This window comes from Lingula anatina, chromosome 3, assembly GCF_051362555.1.
Source record: "Lingula anatina isolate TDL-2025a chromosome 3, LinAna3.0, whole genome shotgun sequence".
NCBI classification, from domain to species: domain Eukaryota; kingdom Metazoa; phylum Brachiopoda; class Lingulata; order Lingulida; family Lingulidae; genus Lingula; species Lingula anatina.
The window spans coordinates 24,559,242-24,573,769 of record NC_141769.1 but is presented as its reverse complement, the minus strand read 5'-3'; the positions used below and the strand labels follow the sequence as shown (position 1 = coordinate 24,573,769).

At 38.7% G+C, this 14,528-nt stretch overlaps 3 protein-coding genes across 5 annotated transcripts; all 3 read right to left on the bottom strand.

Moving 5' to 3' along the window:
• Positions 1–973: 973 nt before the first annotated feature.
• Positions 974–3,652, bottom strand: LOC106173464 (uncharacterized). 3 transcript variants are annotated; one of them, XM_087009651.1, is made up of 5 exons: positions 3,169–3,652; positions 2,468–2,668; positions 2,017–2,127; positions 1,502–1,774; positions 974–1,447 (listed from the first exon to the last, which is right to left on the bottom strand). In XM_087009651.1, the coding sequence occupies exons 1-5, from the start codon at positions 3,635–3,637 to the stop codon at positions 1,314–1,316; spliced, it is 1,188 nt and encodes a 395-aa protein (XP_086865777.1). In that variant the 5' UTR covers positions 3,638–3,652; the 3' UTR covers positions 974–1,313. The 3 variants fall into 3 exon arrangements, with proteins under 3 accessions (XP_086865777.1, XP_013410054.2, XP_086865778.1); XM_013554600.2 differs by having other exon boundaries at positions 974–1,774; XM_087009652.1 differs by having other exon boundaries at positions 974–1,717.
• A 1,435-nt stretch (positions 3,653–5,087) lies between these two features.
• Positions 5,088–6,908, bottom strand: LOC106173500 (uncharacterized). Its single transcript, XM_013554641.2, has 3 exons — positions 6,551–6,908; positions 6,073–6,276; positions 5,088–5,797 (listed from the first exon to the last, which is right to left on the bottom strand). Exons 1-3 carry the CDS (start codon positions 6,831–6,833, stop codon positions 5,709–5,711), a joined length of 576 nt encoding a protein of 191 aa, XP_013410095.2. The 5' UTR covers positions 6,834–6,908; the 3' UTR covers positions 5,088–5,708.
• A 1,192-nt stretch (positions 6,909–8,100) lies between these two features.
• On the bottom strand, positions 8,101–14,415 carry LOC106173475 (adenosine deaminase-like). Its single transcript, XM_013554613.3, has 5 exons — positions 14,204–14,415; positions 11,602–11,779; positions 11,222–11,353; positions 10,558–10,757; positions 8,101–9,514 (listed from the first exon to the last, which is right to left on the bottom strand). Exons 1-5 carry the CDS (start codon positions 14,351–14,353, stop codon positions 8,225–8,227), a joined length of 1,950 nt encoding a protein of 649 aa, XP_013410067.2. The 5' UTR covers positions 14,354–14,415; the 3' UTR covers positions 8,101–8,224.
• Between the last annotated feature and the right edge of the window lie 113 nt (positions 14,416–14,528).

Genomic DNA, 14,528 nt, shown 5'->3' with positions numbered 1-14,528 from the left:
GGTGAATTGAAATGTAACGGATGGGCAATGTCGTAAGTTAAGCAAGTATGTTTTTATTCAAACATGAATAGATACTGGTCAAATGGCATCGAAATAATTTCGAATATGCAACATAAAGTCAAACAGCTTCAATCGCTCAAATGTGCGGGGAAACGGCCATTATGGGTTTGCAAAAAATAAATAAAAATAAACAGACAAACATTCTTTTATAAAAAAATGGAATTCAAAACAGAATTTCTAAGATCGGTAAATTGAAATTTTTATTCTACGTAATATACTAAAAGATGTTTTCATTTGAGAAATTCGTGTAGGAATTTTAATAGATGGGGTGGTGTATATTTAGTTGTAAACAGTATAGAATCGGAACTAGAAGTACATTATGCTTATTCAATTTTGTTTTGAAAAAGCAGCCATGCCATTGCTTTTATACTTAATAAGCACCTTTGTATCATTAATGCACTACATACTATTCGAGTTCCTTTATCAAATTTCATTACCTAAATTCGACACTTGTTGATTTTAATTAACTTGAATTCTGAGGTGCTTGTTAAACTAAGTTCAGGGGGAGTTTAAAGACTGTTTGGTGAAAAATAAACGTTGGTTTCACAGGGTGTGGTACCATTCTGAGTGGGGTCGGACGGGGAGAGACGGTGTAATCACTTGTGCAGTGTGGTTCCCATGACCTGTTAAAATATAAATTTGTAAATAATTCATGACAATGACATCCCTTAGATGTGGTAATGTTCATTATTAATTCGACTTACAAAACAGGAACGGAAGTTCGATATGAAAAAAAAGGAATATTGTGTGGCTTAAGGCGTGTTATTTAAATCCAGGAAGCTCAAAACTCAAGACCGAGTAGATTAGGTTTACGTTGAATGGCATTCTACAAAGGTATATCTGTACAAAAGGCCAGAAAAACGAGCCTCTTGGACTGAAAACTCTTTGAAACTACAAGGCGAACAAGAATACGTTAAAACTGATGTAATAATTATTGATTCAATTCACGTGCAAAATGTAACAATTGAAGCAGTGAGGTAATCCATAATATGTATAGTCAAGAAAGAAACACATCAAATGTCTACAAATAAAGAAAGACAAATTAAAGAAAGGAATATAAAGGTCAGGTGTCCTGGTGAAATTAATAAATTAACAGTACTAGACAGGCATAAATCTAGCACGAAGACCCATGCATTACGATTCGTATTTACGTCTTTTGATCTGAAATAAATGCATACAAAAAGGAATAAGACTTATAAATCTTCAGCGAGGAATGTTGTTCCAGCACAAATAAAAAGATAGTAAGTCTTAGATCAACCCAAGATGTCCTTTGTGGAACCAAATCTATCCGGCGATTTATTATCAGGTTTGACAGGAATTTTTATGTTGTTAACTTCTCCTCCTGACTGACCATCGGACGGATTCTGAGGCTGCTGTCCGGGCAACCCTGGCTTGTTTGGCTGTTCGGGAGCAATCGGCTTTTCTGGCTGTTCGGGTAAACCCGGTTTGTTTGGCTGTTCGGGAGCAATCGGCTTTTCTAGCTGTTCGGGTAAACCCGGTTTGTTTGGCTGTTCGGGAGCAAATGGCTTTTCCGTCTCCTCGGGAGCAGTCGGCTTTTCTGGCTGTTCGGGAGCAGTCGGCTTTTTATGCCCGGTGTCGGCCAGTTTGGTAGACTTTCTGGGCATTTTTGGCTTCCGGTTGCGTTGCCAACCCCTCACTGGAAAATCAAATATTGCCAAACCGACGCTGACAGGTTTCCTTTCTTTGACTCGTTCTGTAACAGTATGAAGAAACTAGCATAAGATTAAGGTATTTCAGTTATCTTAATGAAGATCAACGCTCTTCCGTCGACTAGGAAATAAATTATGACGTATGCATAACACTCAAATGTCGCGAATACTTAAATTACATGTATTATTTTCTTCATAATTTCCTGGACAAAAGTCATTTTAGTAATTAGACCAATTTCTTGTTTTAAAAGTTGATTATAAATATATATATGTAAATACTAAGTACCTAGTTCCGGGTGCTGGTCTTGGATGGCTTCTTTTGGGGGCGGAGCTACTTCGTTCAACTGTCCATTGGTAATGGCGGGGCTACGTACAGTATCTGGTGCAAGGACATCAGCTAGGGGTATAGAACGAAAAAAGAAATGTACGGAAATCGTCTATATGAAGCAACTTGTATCCAAAACGTAAGTTTAGATATAAGTCACCTGCTTGTGACGACATTTTAAAAGAAAGACACAATGTTAAGGCCTCGTTTTACACAAAATAGACATTATAAAACGCCAAAAATGTCAATTAAAGCCTACATGTACGTCATATACACTTTACTTTTACGATTTCTTAGACAGTCAGACCAACTTTTTTATATCATTAGGGAGCAAAAAAACTTTCTGTAAACATTAATTTCACAGCTGCATTCACTACAGTACCCACCACCAGGCTCGTAAGTTGCACCTCACCTGATACAGCACACGTGTCCCTGGGTACACAACCGACCACGCCCTCTCTCGCGGTGGAGCATACCGATCCCCAAGGACAAGAAAGGACCGCAGGAGGGAGCCCTTGTTCTTGATAACTCAGGGGACATACAGAATAAGCTGCAGACTCACAGGGTGTGGCACAGGACATCCCTACTCCCACGTCGGAGCAGCTGTCGGCAACTAAAACCAATGAGTCAAGGTCACAAGAGTTTGTATTTCACCAACGTGTTTGGGTTAAGCTTAGTCGGCTGAACTCAGGTAGCCTAATTACCTAACGCCGGCTTATATCATGTCAGTATTTGGGCGTTTTATGAACGATTGGTCTGCAATATATGTAGTTATTAAAATAAATGTGCTATTGTCATCAATTAAAACTTTCTCCATCTTCGCACAGACAACCACATTTTACTCAAAGTCTAGGTTTAAAAATCGAAAGCAAAAGAAACAGGTGAGCTACCTTCCTATGTATTTTGCAAATGCTGCTGGGATTCAAGACTAAGTTGTTTTTATGGTACTGGCCTTAGTCTCTTTCACAGAGTGAAGAATATTACCCACTTCAGAGTAGGTTTGAAGAAAAATTATGAGAAAATATAGGCCAACTGATTTCAGGCCACATAATTACAATATATGGACCCAGGGTCAGACGCATTTTACTGGTGAGATAATAAAGAATTACTTGCCTTTTATTCCGTTCCCAATGAGGTAGCTAAGTGATCTCCTGAATGGGAAGAGAGCTGACCGTGACGCGTACATCACCATTGCCATCGATAACCCAACGATAACCAAACACAGAACCAGCATCGCACAGCAAGCACCAACTTTGTTCCTCGGCCATCTTCCTCTCTTCTCACCGACCCCAGCCTTGGCGTTCTCCTCCGTGTCAACTCGGACTTTCAGGCATTTTTGGCTGCGAGACGCTGAGGGCGCCGTGCAAGCACAGGTGCCGGGCTGGCAGGTGCACGGGCGCGCTGCCGATTTGACGAGACCCTGGGCCTTCGAAAGGATTTCTGACAACTTGCCAGTGCGTAATAGACCACTTTTTGAATCTATAAAATAGCTCGCCATTTTCTCCTTGACGCGATTCCGCGTGTTGAACTTCTCCTCGTTAGAACCTCGGGCGTTGTGCGAGGACTGAACTGTCACCAACATTTATATGTCTCACTCTGAGGTAGGGCGACAACTGCTCAGCATGAGTACATCTCACTGGCTGTTCCGGGATAGCTCGATATCTTTGCCTAATGAGTTAATCTCCCTCTCTGTCACTCTCTCTCCATCCCTGTCTGTCCAGGCGCCCTGTTTTTTAGGACCGATGGCTGCCATAGAATTTACAAAGTCTTGGCATTTCTGATCAATTCTTTGGTACAATTTCCCGACCATTGACTGAGGCCCTTTGTGGATATAAACATTTGTTTGTTTTTTTTTTGCTCCTCTATTTTTTTCTTCCTCTATTTTGCTTGTGATTTCCAAATATTTCAAATCTTACTTTTGGGTAAGGTACAAGAACAATTAGCATAAATGGGGGACAAGGGCGGTTTGACTTTAACGGATAGAAAAGTAGCTGATTTGTCTCTTTTTTGTTCTTATTTATGAGGTTTAGGGAAGAGAAGAGAGAGACGAGCTAGAGGCTACCTCCGAATTTAGTTATAGAACTAAAGAATTTAGCTAGCATTTGTATGAAAATCAAGCTAATTACAAAAAATAAATAAATAAATAAATAAAATAATAATTATTATAAAATAAATAAATAAATAAATAAATAAAAGGTATGAATGATTCTTGACTGTTTGTGTAAATATATCAAACGTGTAACCATTGCGGTCTCTGGATTTTGGAAAAGAAATTATTTTTCTGCCTCTCCTGCCATTATATAGTAAGATCAGACTGATGAGAAAGCTGTTATGTAAGATGGCAGGCCAGTAGACGGGAGTAGGTGTTCACTGGGGTCGAAAAATAAAACGCCCTTTTGGCCGGAAACGATTCGCTCTTTATCAAAATTTATTTAGGTTCTACGACATTTTCCAAGCTGGATCAAACAAAGGGATAAAAAGGTCCACTCTTTCAGATCCCCTTTCTAAGATTACTGCCTTGATATATCTAATACTGGTTGGTATATCTAACGTATACTTAACCTTCTCATACTTTCTAAAGCTCCCCCCCCCCAGCTGCCCATTACCCACGGGGGGGGGGGGGGGAGCGGCATTATAAATCGAAAATTTCAAAGAGGTTTTACCGATTTATGTATGGTAATATAACTAAAAGATTTATTTTTCCTGAAACCTGGTCTCTTTTATTCATGAATGCCAAATCATATACCTAATAAGAATCATTTGAGAAAATGAATGTAAAATGATGAATTTTTTAAATCAAATTTATAAAAAAAAAAAGCTCAGTTTTTTTTTCGATCGCTTTCTCGCCATTTCTGTTCTACAAGTAGTACTACTGCCGAGACGTGTTATTGGCTAGAAGCGTATAGGCAACTGTTCGACGTCGTTTTTATTTCTCGAAGGAAGCGGTGGTAATGGAGAATTGTTTTAAAGTATTTTTTATTTACTGTTCGCCCCAAATAGGGCCAAATTTCCTTAAGATAACGTACTCATCATTTTTGTAAAGGTTTTATTTCTGCACATTTCTGCGAGGCCAGCTTTTAGTTAAACCAATCGTCGACTCCCTTTAAATCCATTACTTATTTAAATACAAAAAAGAAGACATTTTTTATGCTTTTATAACAAATTTATAACACAAGGTGCATACATGTGCATCAATTTGGGAAAACAGCAACAACAGAATACTATCAAGTTCTTAAATGTGAGAAAAATTGTAGATATATCTATGTTCATCATGAGGCTAATTTTAATATCCCGAGCGTCCAATTCTCACTTCTTTACTTTAAATGTCAATCATTTTAATCATTTAGCTATTCTCATGCCAAAGGCTCATAATATGGCAACCTTGGCACAATAAGTCCAGCAGAGGTCAAATACCAAAGAGCTTTATAGACAGTTTTGAAATATACCGGCCTAAGTGAACAATGAAGTTGAGATCTATGAGTTGAAAGAAGCATCTGGCCCCTATCGAAATCAATGTGATGATTATTGTGCAGATATACTACAAAGTATTTCTTGTCGATTCGACGATTTAATGAATCCAGCAATGTTAACTGCTAATTCTTGTCCCGTTCTATAACTAAGGTCGACTTTCTTTGACCATCGATCCTACTTTTTTATGGGCTGTTGTTGGGTTTTCCTGTCCGTTCCTGGTCAACATCCACGCGGTTAAGGAGCGGAGCAGCTACTGGTACAGCGCCACCACCTATGGTAATGTGAAGTTAATGAAACACTTATTCACATAAATTTCAGTAAATGGACGACAATTTAGACATCAACAGAATGGAATTGAGAAATAATAAAATGGTGTTCAATTACACATCTTTGAAATTTGATTCATAAATGAACAGAAACAAAAAGGTTTGTGATTTTTACTCTCATTTTTTAATCACATTCTATTCAGAAGAAGCAAAATAAAAACTGCTTTATATTAAAAGTCATTTATAAACTTTGATACGAATAACACGTTACATGCCTTACCCGTATTATAGCAGGCGCCTTTATCCACGCACCCAACCACGCCCTCTTTAGGTGCGGAGCAAACAGTTCCTCGGGGGCATCGGAGAATGGCTGGGGGCAGTCCATTCTCCTGGTAACCTTGGGGACATACTGAGTAGACGGGAGATTGACAGTTGGCTGGACAGAACATCCCTGCTCCCAGGTCAGCACAGCTGACGATATCGGCTGAAAAATAAATCATATTTACCGGCGTTTAGTCTTTAAAATGAAAATAACACTATTTTATGATTCTTTGAACAATCTTCGACTAAGTTAACGCTTGGCTAAACTTCGTTTAGTAACTCACTTTCTTCTTTAGACAAACTATATTGCCTGAAAGTCAGCATTGCTCTTTTCCAAAGCATATTTGCCTACCATCTTGCCGGGGTCTTCAACCTGTTATCAATTTTCCCTTAATACGACTTTGAAACACCTAGAAGACAATGTGACGCATGCCTACCTTGAGCGCCGTATTCTACATTTTCATTATTACAAGTGTAGGACATGTACGTCACTGTCATGATAAGCGGTAGCAGGAGCAGAGTAACCGTATACGTGTAGCACGACTTGAGGAAACCGCCCCCCAAGCAACGTTTACAGCATCCCTGCTTGTTAGCCTTGTTTGGCTTGATTTTCAGTTTCAGAGGCCGTTGGTTCTCCGGGTCTGCACACCCGACGTCGCCCTCCATAGCGTAGCATTCGCTGTCAGGCTTTGGTGTGGAGCTGTCGACGATGCCGGTCATGTTGTCCCAGTCTGCTACTGTGGTCGCCCCGTGACTTGGTCTGTGGTCTTGGCGTGACTGCGGTGAAACGTGCGCCGTGTCCAGTATATATACCGGACAAAAGTGATTACTTGTCATCCAGTGTTTGAGTCTTGTCACACAGATTTTGAACACTAGGAACTGCGTACGCCCATCCGCTAAAGCCCCCTGTGAAAAGCCTACAGTAGCGCTGCGTAAGGTTCCTACTATTCAAAATCTCCATGGTAAGTCGTCACCTACGTCAGGCATACGATGCGCCCGTAAAAATGTCTGATTTCCATGCATAAATTTGAATAAAATGCGGAATGCTAATGTAAGTAAATTAATTATTGAACTACAGTGGGTTGTTTTAAAAGCATATTCTACCAGTGTGTTAAACTATACTGTTTTCTCATTGACGACTTGGAGGAAAATGCAATGAACAGACTGACTTTAATCCATGCATCCTGTCATACAAATGAGAAACAAATGAATACTGTATTCTGTTGAAAACTTCTTTGTAAGAAACCTTAAGGTGTGCGTGAAATCAACTTTAACATGTTTGATTTTGTGTTCATCTCTTTGAATACCTTATGTCTTTATAGATGTCGCAGACTGTCGGCATTTTAATTTGCGTTTCATATTAAGCTTCAAGTGAAACTTGGCCCGGGGGGAGTCTGAGGAAGAAAAAGTGAGGGGGTGGGGGGGGGGCGTCATTGGCACTATAGGCAGATGGTGGAGTGGTAGGGATGAGTTATCGCTTAACTTATTATTATATTTTTTCACATATTCACATCAGGACGACAGAATTGTCGACAACTATAGATTATCTCAAATGGCAAGAATTCATAGCTACAGAGTTAGTTTTTATTCAGTCAACTGTTCAGCTGGTCAACTCTATGCTTCAATCCCTGATAGGTGCGTTTAACAGCCATTATGGGTTTGCAATAATAATAATAATAATCATCATCATAATAATAACAAACAAAAAAGGAATTAAAAATGAATCTAAAAAGAAAAATTCAAAATCAGAAAATAAAAATCCTTATTCTCAGTAAAACATTAGTCCTTTATTTTAAAACAGTTTATTCAACCTTTTGCATTTCCATGCAATATAATTTGAAAAACTAGGCGAAGATCGTTGTTGCCAGTGTAACAAAATAACCATTTTAAATTTTGTGTTACTGTATAAGCGCACATTCACATAGTGGTGTTAATCAAACCCACACTGATGGAGATGGGGGCTTAATCAGAAGAATCCAAGCCGGTGTTGATTTACGTGGTATTTTATTCGTTCGATACTTTAGCAAAATGTGCAAAAATTGAATTATAACTGTCCAGTCACTTTGTAGGTTCTTTTCCTTTCTGATTCGAATTTCCTGAATAATATACGTTTAACCAATAAAAGGCTCCGATGTGCCATCCTTGAGCTGCGAAACGTACGTAAACTGGCTGCTGTAAGACCGAAAGGTGGCGCCACCGTCAAGAGACACTCTAAGCCTCACTGAAACCGATTCGCCAACATCGGTTTTACCTAGAGACTTGAAGTCCGGTACTTGGCAAGAAAGCTGCTGGCCAGAAACGTAAGACCCAGAAGTTACTGTATTGTCAAACTTGCAGACAACACCCTGGCAAATAGCTTGCTCGAAGTTTCGGCCAAACACGTGCACTTTGGAAGAAGCTTTCATGGGACCTTCTCGAGGGAAAATTCTGGCGATGAAAGGCTCGTTTGTCGTGTTGCTGAAATCTATTGAGCAGGCCTCTCTCTTAATGTCAGCAATAAATTTAGAATAGGCCGGTTTCCACTTTTCGTTTATGGCAGATGCTTTCTCTTTCGTTGGCATTGCGCTGTAGTGCAGAGAATTAATGGCAAGCTTCTTCAAGTCTGGCAGACGAAGTCCCCATCCCATAAACGCTTCGTACCAATCTGCAGTGAAATAATTATAGCCAAAAGTTGCAGGGTCATCCGCACCAAGTATAACCGGTACGCCCATTCGAATGAAGTTAATCGCTGGGTGGTTCCGCAGATCGGCCGTATAGCCTAGCAATTGGTTACTAACTGGACACACTTCAATGGCAGTCTGGTGTTGTTTCAGTAAGTCTAGGAGATATGGGTGTTTGAAGTAGCCTAGTCCATGTCCGACACGCTTAGCACCGAGCAGAACCGCCTCGTAAGTGTTTTGTAGCGTTCCGACGGGGTCGTTTGCGTTCGAGGCGGTCAGCAAGTCATCCGGCCAGTTGGTCTCACCGTTGTGGAGGTAAAACGGGACGCGGCTTTCCCCCGTAGCATTGTCATAGAGTTTCAGGAAGTCCTCCATGAAGTAAAGGAGGGAGTTTCCCCTGTCTTCTTCTCCAACCATGTCAAAGCCTGCGATGTAGTTGGGGTACTTGAGATGCATACGCACGGCCTTCTCCATGTCGGCATACATTCCCTTCATGGTGTTACGCCTGAACGAATTTGCTATCTTACGTAGCCCAATAAAGTGGGGATTCTTTTTGATGAATGCATCGATCGTTTTAATACTTTGCTGGATTTCGAGCTCTCCGTCCGAGGTATCGATATACCTTTTTCCGCGTTTGGAGGTGTATTTTGGGTCAGGGTCTAGAACGTATAGGCGGCCGTAGATTGAGGTCCGTGTCTCCAAGTACTGAACGTTCTCCTCGACAGCTGCGTCCAAAATACCCTAAAATGAAATGATAATGGAATCTGAACATATGTGGAAAACAGCGTTGAAATAGTTTAATTTGTGTTTGTTTGGATTGTTCAAACAAGTTTTGTAAATCAGTAGTATTATATAAAAAAAGACAACTTTGTCCACTAAGCATTGTAGGGTGCTGGCTGGCGAGACTTGGGATGGCACCTTTGTGAAGAGAAATAGAACGATATGAAAAATTGGCTATTCTGAATCTGATTGTATTGAGGACGAGGTCCACCTCTCAGTTAACTATCCTTTTTCATTGATGAACGCACTGATCTTTTAAATTAGGTGTTTTAGACGTTTTAACAACAATTTTGACCTCTTTGGTGATCGGAGTAAGTTTTTCTATTTGATTGACAGTGAAAAGATGATTTACTTTACAGCCAAATCCTGTTCCCGATTTTTTGATATAACGGTTTACTTTCAATTCATACGTTTTCCAAATAACTAAAACTTATACTTTGTCTACAATGGCCTTGATTAGCAGGGTATAAGGTATATACTCTTGTCCCCCTGCCCAAGTATATAACCAAGCAGCGTCTCTAATCATATCCTATATCTCCGCACAACCCAAACCTTCTCAAAAGTAGGCCATCCGGTGTCCCTGGACATGAAAACGGACACATCTGTGTCTCCTCGTGTTTTCCCACACGTATACCAACTAGACGTGACAGTTTCTTAAGGTAGATAGCGTGTTTTGCCAACACGTTGATGAGTTCATATCCAGGACAGACACTTTTTTTTCTTTTTTTCTGTTGGTGCCATCATCATATATGTCTATGTGCCTGTAGCCATATTGGATTTAGCATTTAGGATTTTGAATTTTATGTAAATAGAGCAATACGTGACTTTGCAATTATATTAAAAATCTCAAAATATGAATATTTAAGTCTTGAAAGGTACAATTGTGATGTTTGTATCAGGCATTTTGTTATTTGTCAAATAAAAACACAAAGAAAATTAAGGGACAAAAGAGCAAAAAAGTAAACCGCTCTTTTCTATTTAGGCCCTGATGATGGTCAAGTTACCTGCAGGTACTTCTCCTTTATGTTGGCATTAGCGATGACCTTTGACCCTAGTCTGCTAAACATGGGGTTCGTTTCCTTCCATCTCTGACCGCTATTAGTTGGGTTTTCTTTAGCATACTCCGTCATGGAACCCAACAGGTGCATGTGTGGCAGAAGTTTTTCTTTGGTGTATTTTGGATTTCCTTTCACCTTTTCCCATCCTTGACAAAAAAATAAAATAAATAAATAAATAAATAAATAAATAAATAAATACAAATAATAATAATAAAATAAAAATAAAAATAAAAAATAAAAACAATCCTAACACTGTGTATCTTTTTCCCATATTTAGTAACATCTTAAGGAAACATCTACAATATGCATTTATTGTTATGAGCGAAAATATGGCCCCCTACTAGTACTACTATTTAATGGGCTCTAAACCCCACCCCTTGCAGCCACTTCGACATTTTAAACAAGTAAAATGATGAATTTGTGTATTTTGGTGTGGTCGCCATTATCACATTTATCTTACATGTACCAAATGATAAAACTGACAAGTTAAACGAATGAAATTGTATTGTCCAACGCTATATTTTGTATGTTTTGTTTGAAGTATTTTAAGTCATATGTCTATAAATCTCTTAAGAATCACTGATACTACATGTAGTATGAAATGTATTACCTTGTGGTGGGTTAAGAAAGAAATCCAGGCGCCATTTATAATTATTAGAGACATTTACAGCAACGTAGAGATGTTCATAGTCGTCCGAGCTATAAACGATGTCAAGCATTTTGCTTTTGCTGAGAACATGGTCTAAAAAAAAATCACATACGATGGTCGAACATATGGTATCGCGTAGAAGTCACTAGTTGGTTAGTAAGATTTTATCTTAATCCCAAATAATAATAATTCTAATCCAGACATGATTTTAAATAAATTTTACCAGTTGCGGAAAATAGACATCTACAAGATGACAACACAAATTTTTCATAAAGTGGATCATGTAATTTGAAAGCTTGGGTACGCTGTTAATATTCAATTATGTGAAAGGATTTACTCACTTTCATGCAAATGCATATTTCCACCCTTTGGGAATTTTTTCAAGGTTTTGAAAACTTTTGAGTTGACGATATGATCGAGGACGCTTTCCAATCCTACAGAAGGCGGGAATCTGTCTTTTGTAGCCATGAACTCTTGCCATTTCAAGTATTCCAGGTAGTTATCGACGATCTTTTCATCCTGGCGTATGAAATATAAATGAATTAGTGAATCATAAACAGAAAATACCGGATAACATCAACCCTATATCGATGCCCATATGTTAAGCAACACCTTGAATATTTCAGAACATTTTAGCACATGTACCACGGCCATTGTTTGAATTTGGCACTTGGGCTGTTCGCTTTTCTTAAATATTTTATAATATTTTGATATATTTAAGTTGGATATATTTTATTACGAAATATCAATTATTGAGAAATCAACAGCGGCTGTTCTCTCTGTAGTCAATGGGCCAACCCCCATCCTCCCTTGGGGATTTTTATGGTGGTGTTTTTTGGATAAAGGGGAGTCCCCCGCTTCAGAATATGATTGTCTGCCATCTGGTTATCGCTAATTATAGGCTCCAGGACCGCCGTTTTGAATATTTAATTTGCTAAAACTTTAAGTTCAATCACAGATATTTTTCATTTAATGACCATGCGTGATACACGTAGAAAGGGTTTTGGGAGTCAATAAATTCATTTTTAGTAGTTTAAAGAAGCTAAAATGAATTGTTTTCAAGTTAGCAATGAATTTATGTCTATCAGCATCTTATATTATATTTTAAGCCATCTTTCCAAGTGTTTTGCCCCTTCTATGAAAAGAATGTTATTTATTCTATTCAATGATATTTACAAAGGATACACCATATTCTAATCATCCCTGATGTTTGGTGCGTAATTACATTCCAAGCCTTGCTGTTGCCAGCTACTGGTTATCACTGTAACTGAGGATATTAAGTATCCCTTGTGCTGACCAATTTATCCACTACTCTTGTTGCACACAGACTGTTATTCCAGCTCAAGTATCAACATTTTCTCTTATATTGCTGCTTGTTTCTTAGCATTGCAGGCAGGAAGACAGCTTTTAAGTTGATTCATGATGAAATCCTCAGCAGAATCAATACAAATTATAATACATGTATATTGAAAACAAATTATCTATTGCCAGGTAAGTTTTGCGTCTATTAAAACATATACATACTGTACATATAGGTATACATACATAAAGAAATGTATTCGGTAGTTTATTTTGAGAAAATAGCCAAGCTCCAATCATCATTCCAAAAAAAGGTGCATAGTTATCTTCATGTCGAACTTCTTTAAAAGAACATATCAAGAGGGCAAATTACCAGACTCTTAGCTGGAATATGGCATCATCATCATCATCACTTATGAAAAGTTCATTGTTCTCCTACACAACATGCCCCCTGCACAACGTGTTTCCACTCCCTCTTATCCTGCGCTTTTCTCACTGTATCTACCATGGTCATCCCACATGTTTCTTTAATGTTGTCTCCAAGTCTGGTCTTCGGCCTCCCTCGTCGTCTCTGCCCATACACTGATCCCATCAAAAGTCCTTTTTGGAGTGAGTTATCTTTTCTAAGTTGATGTCCAATGAATGAAAGTTTCTTTTTCTGTAAGATGTTAAGAAGTCTCTCCTCAAAGTTGATTTTGTGTAGAACTTCTTCATTGGTTTATTTTCCTTCCAGCTGATACTGAGGAGTCTCCTGAAGCACCAGATTTCGAAACTCTCACACATTTTTCGATCGGAAGCTTTGAGTACTCAGCATTCTGATCCGTAGGATGGGATTGTATTTTGGGGGTCGTGATGCTAGACGTGGGCCGTAATTTAATATATTATTGAGTCGATGTAGATTCAGTATTATTAATTATTAAAAACGTGATACGATGTTTATATGAAGGCCTATATATGACATAATGTATTAAAATGGATTTACGGCAGCTGCATGGTATATATGTTGCCATGGGTAATAATTAGTTCTAGCCTATTAACATCAAAAACAGTGCCGCATAATCCACCTCAGGCTTGTTTTACATTCAAACATTAATTTAAAACAGTCCTGACCAATCTTGCGCGGTGCGAATTGTAGAATCTTCGGACTGTCGTTACCGCAATAACCAGCATGTGATGAAAGCCTAAATAAACTATTATAATGAATACCCCACCATCATCTATGATGCTCTATTGATCATTGCTTCCGGAAAAGATCAAATAGACATCAATACTGTAGCGAATTTTATCAAAATATGAAAAACGGTGCTTTAAAGTAAAAGTGATAATTGTTTAGTGTCTATAGTGAGCTAGCGTTGAATCAGCGTCACTTTATGACGGCATTTTGATGTGGCTGGGTCAACAGTAAGTCGATGTTGAATTTAGGTAGTTCAACGGCCCAATCTGTTTTCAACGTTGATCCGATGTCACTATGCCTGCTGGGTGTGCTTTTGTTAATCATTACATGTACAGAATGTACAAGTTTACCTAGCTGTCGGTAACATTTGCTTAAAAATGAGAAAAAATACCTTTCTTTAGATCGCTTGGGATAACAAAACTTCAACATAAAAGATAAAAATGGTCGAATAAATATAACTGTAGACTTACATCAGTAAGATCCATCGCGTGCCCAGCAAACATCCACTCTTTGGCCATCAACTCGTCTCTTTGGCGGGAAAACTCATACTCGCTCATGAAGGGCGTTTTTGCCCCGACACTAGCGAAAAATACCACGAGGCAAACGCAAAAGGCAAGCATGTTGCACCTTTACTGGGTGGATCGCTGTGCTGTGAGGAAATGCACAGACTGCGTCAGGATTTATCTACATATGAAGATTATATAACCTACTTGGATTATAAAATAATCCGATATCATGTACCTTAACAAAGGTCGCACAATGTTAATATAACGCACTGCACCCTGTGGTAACATA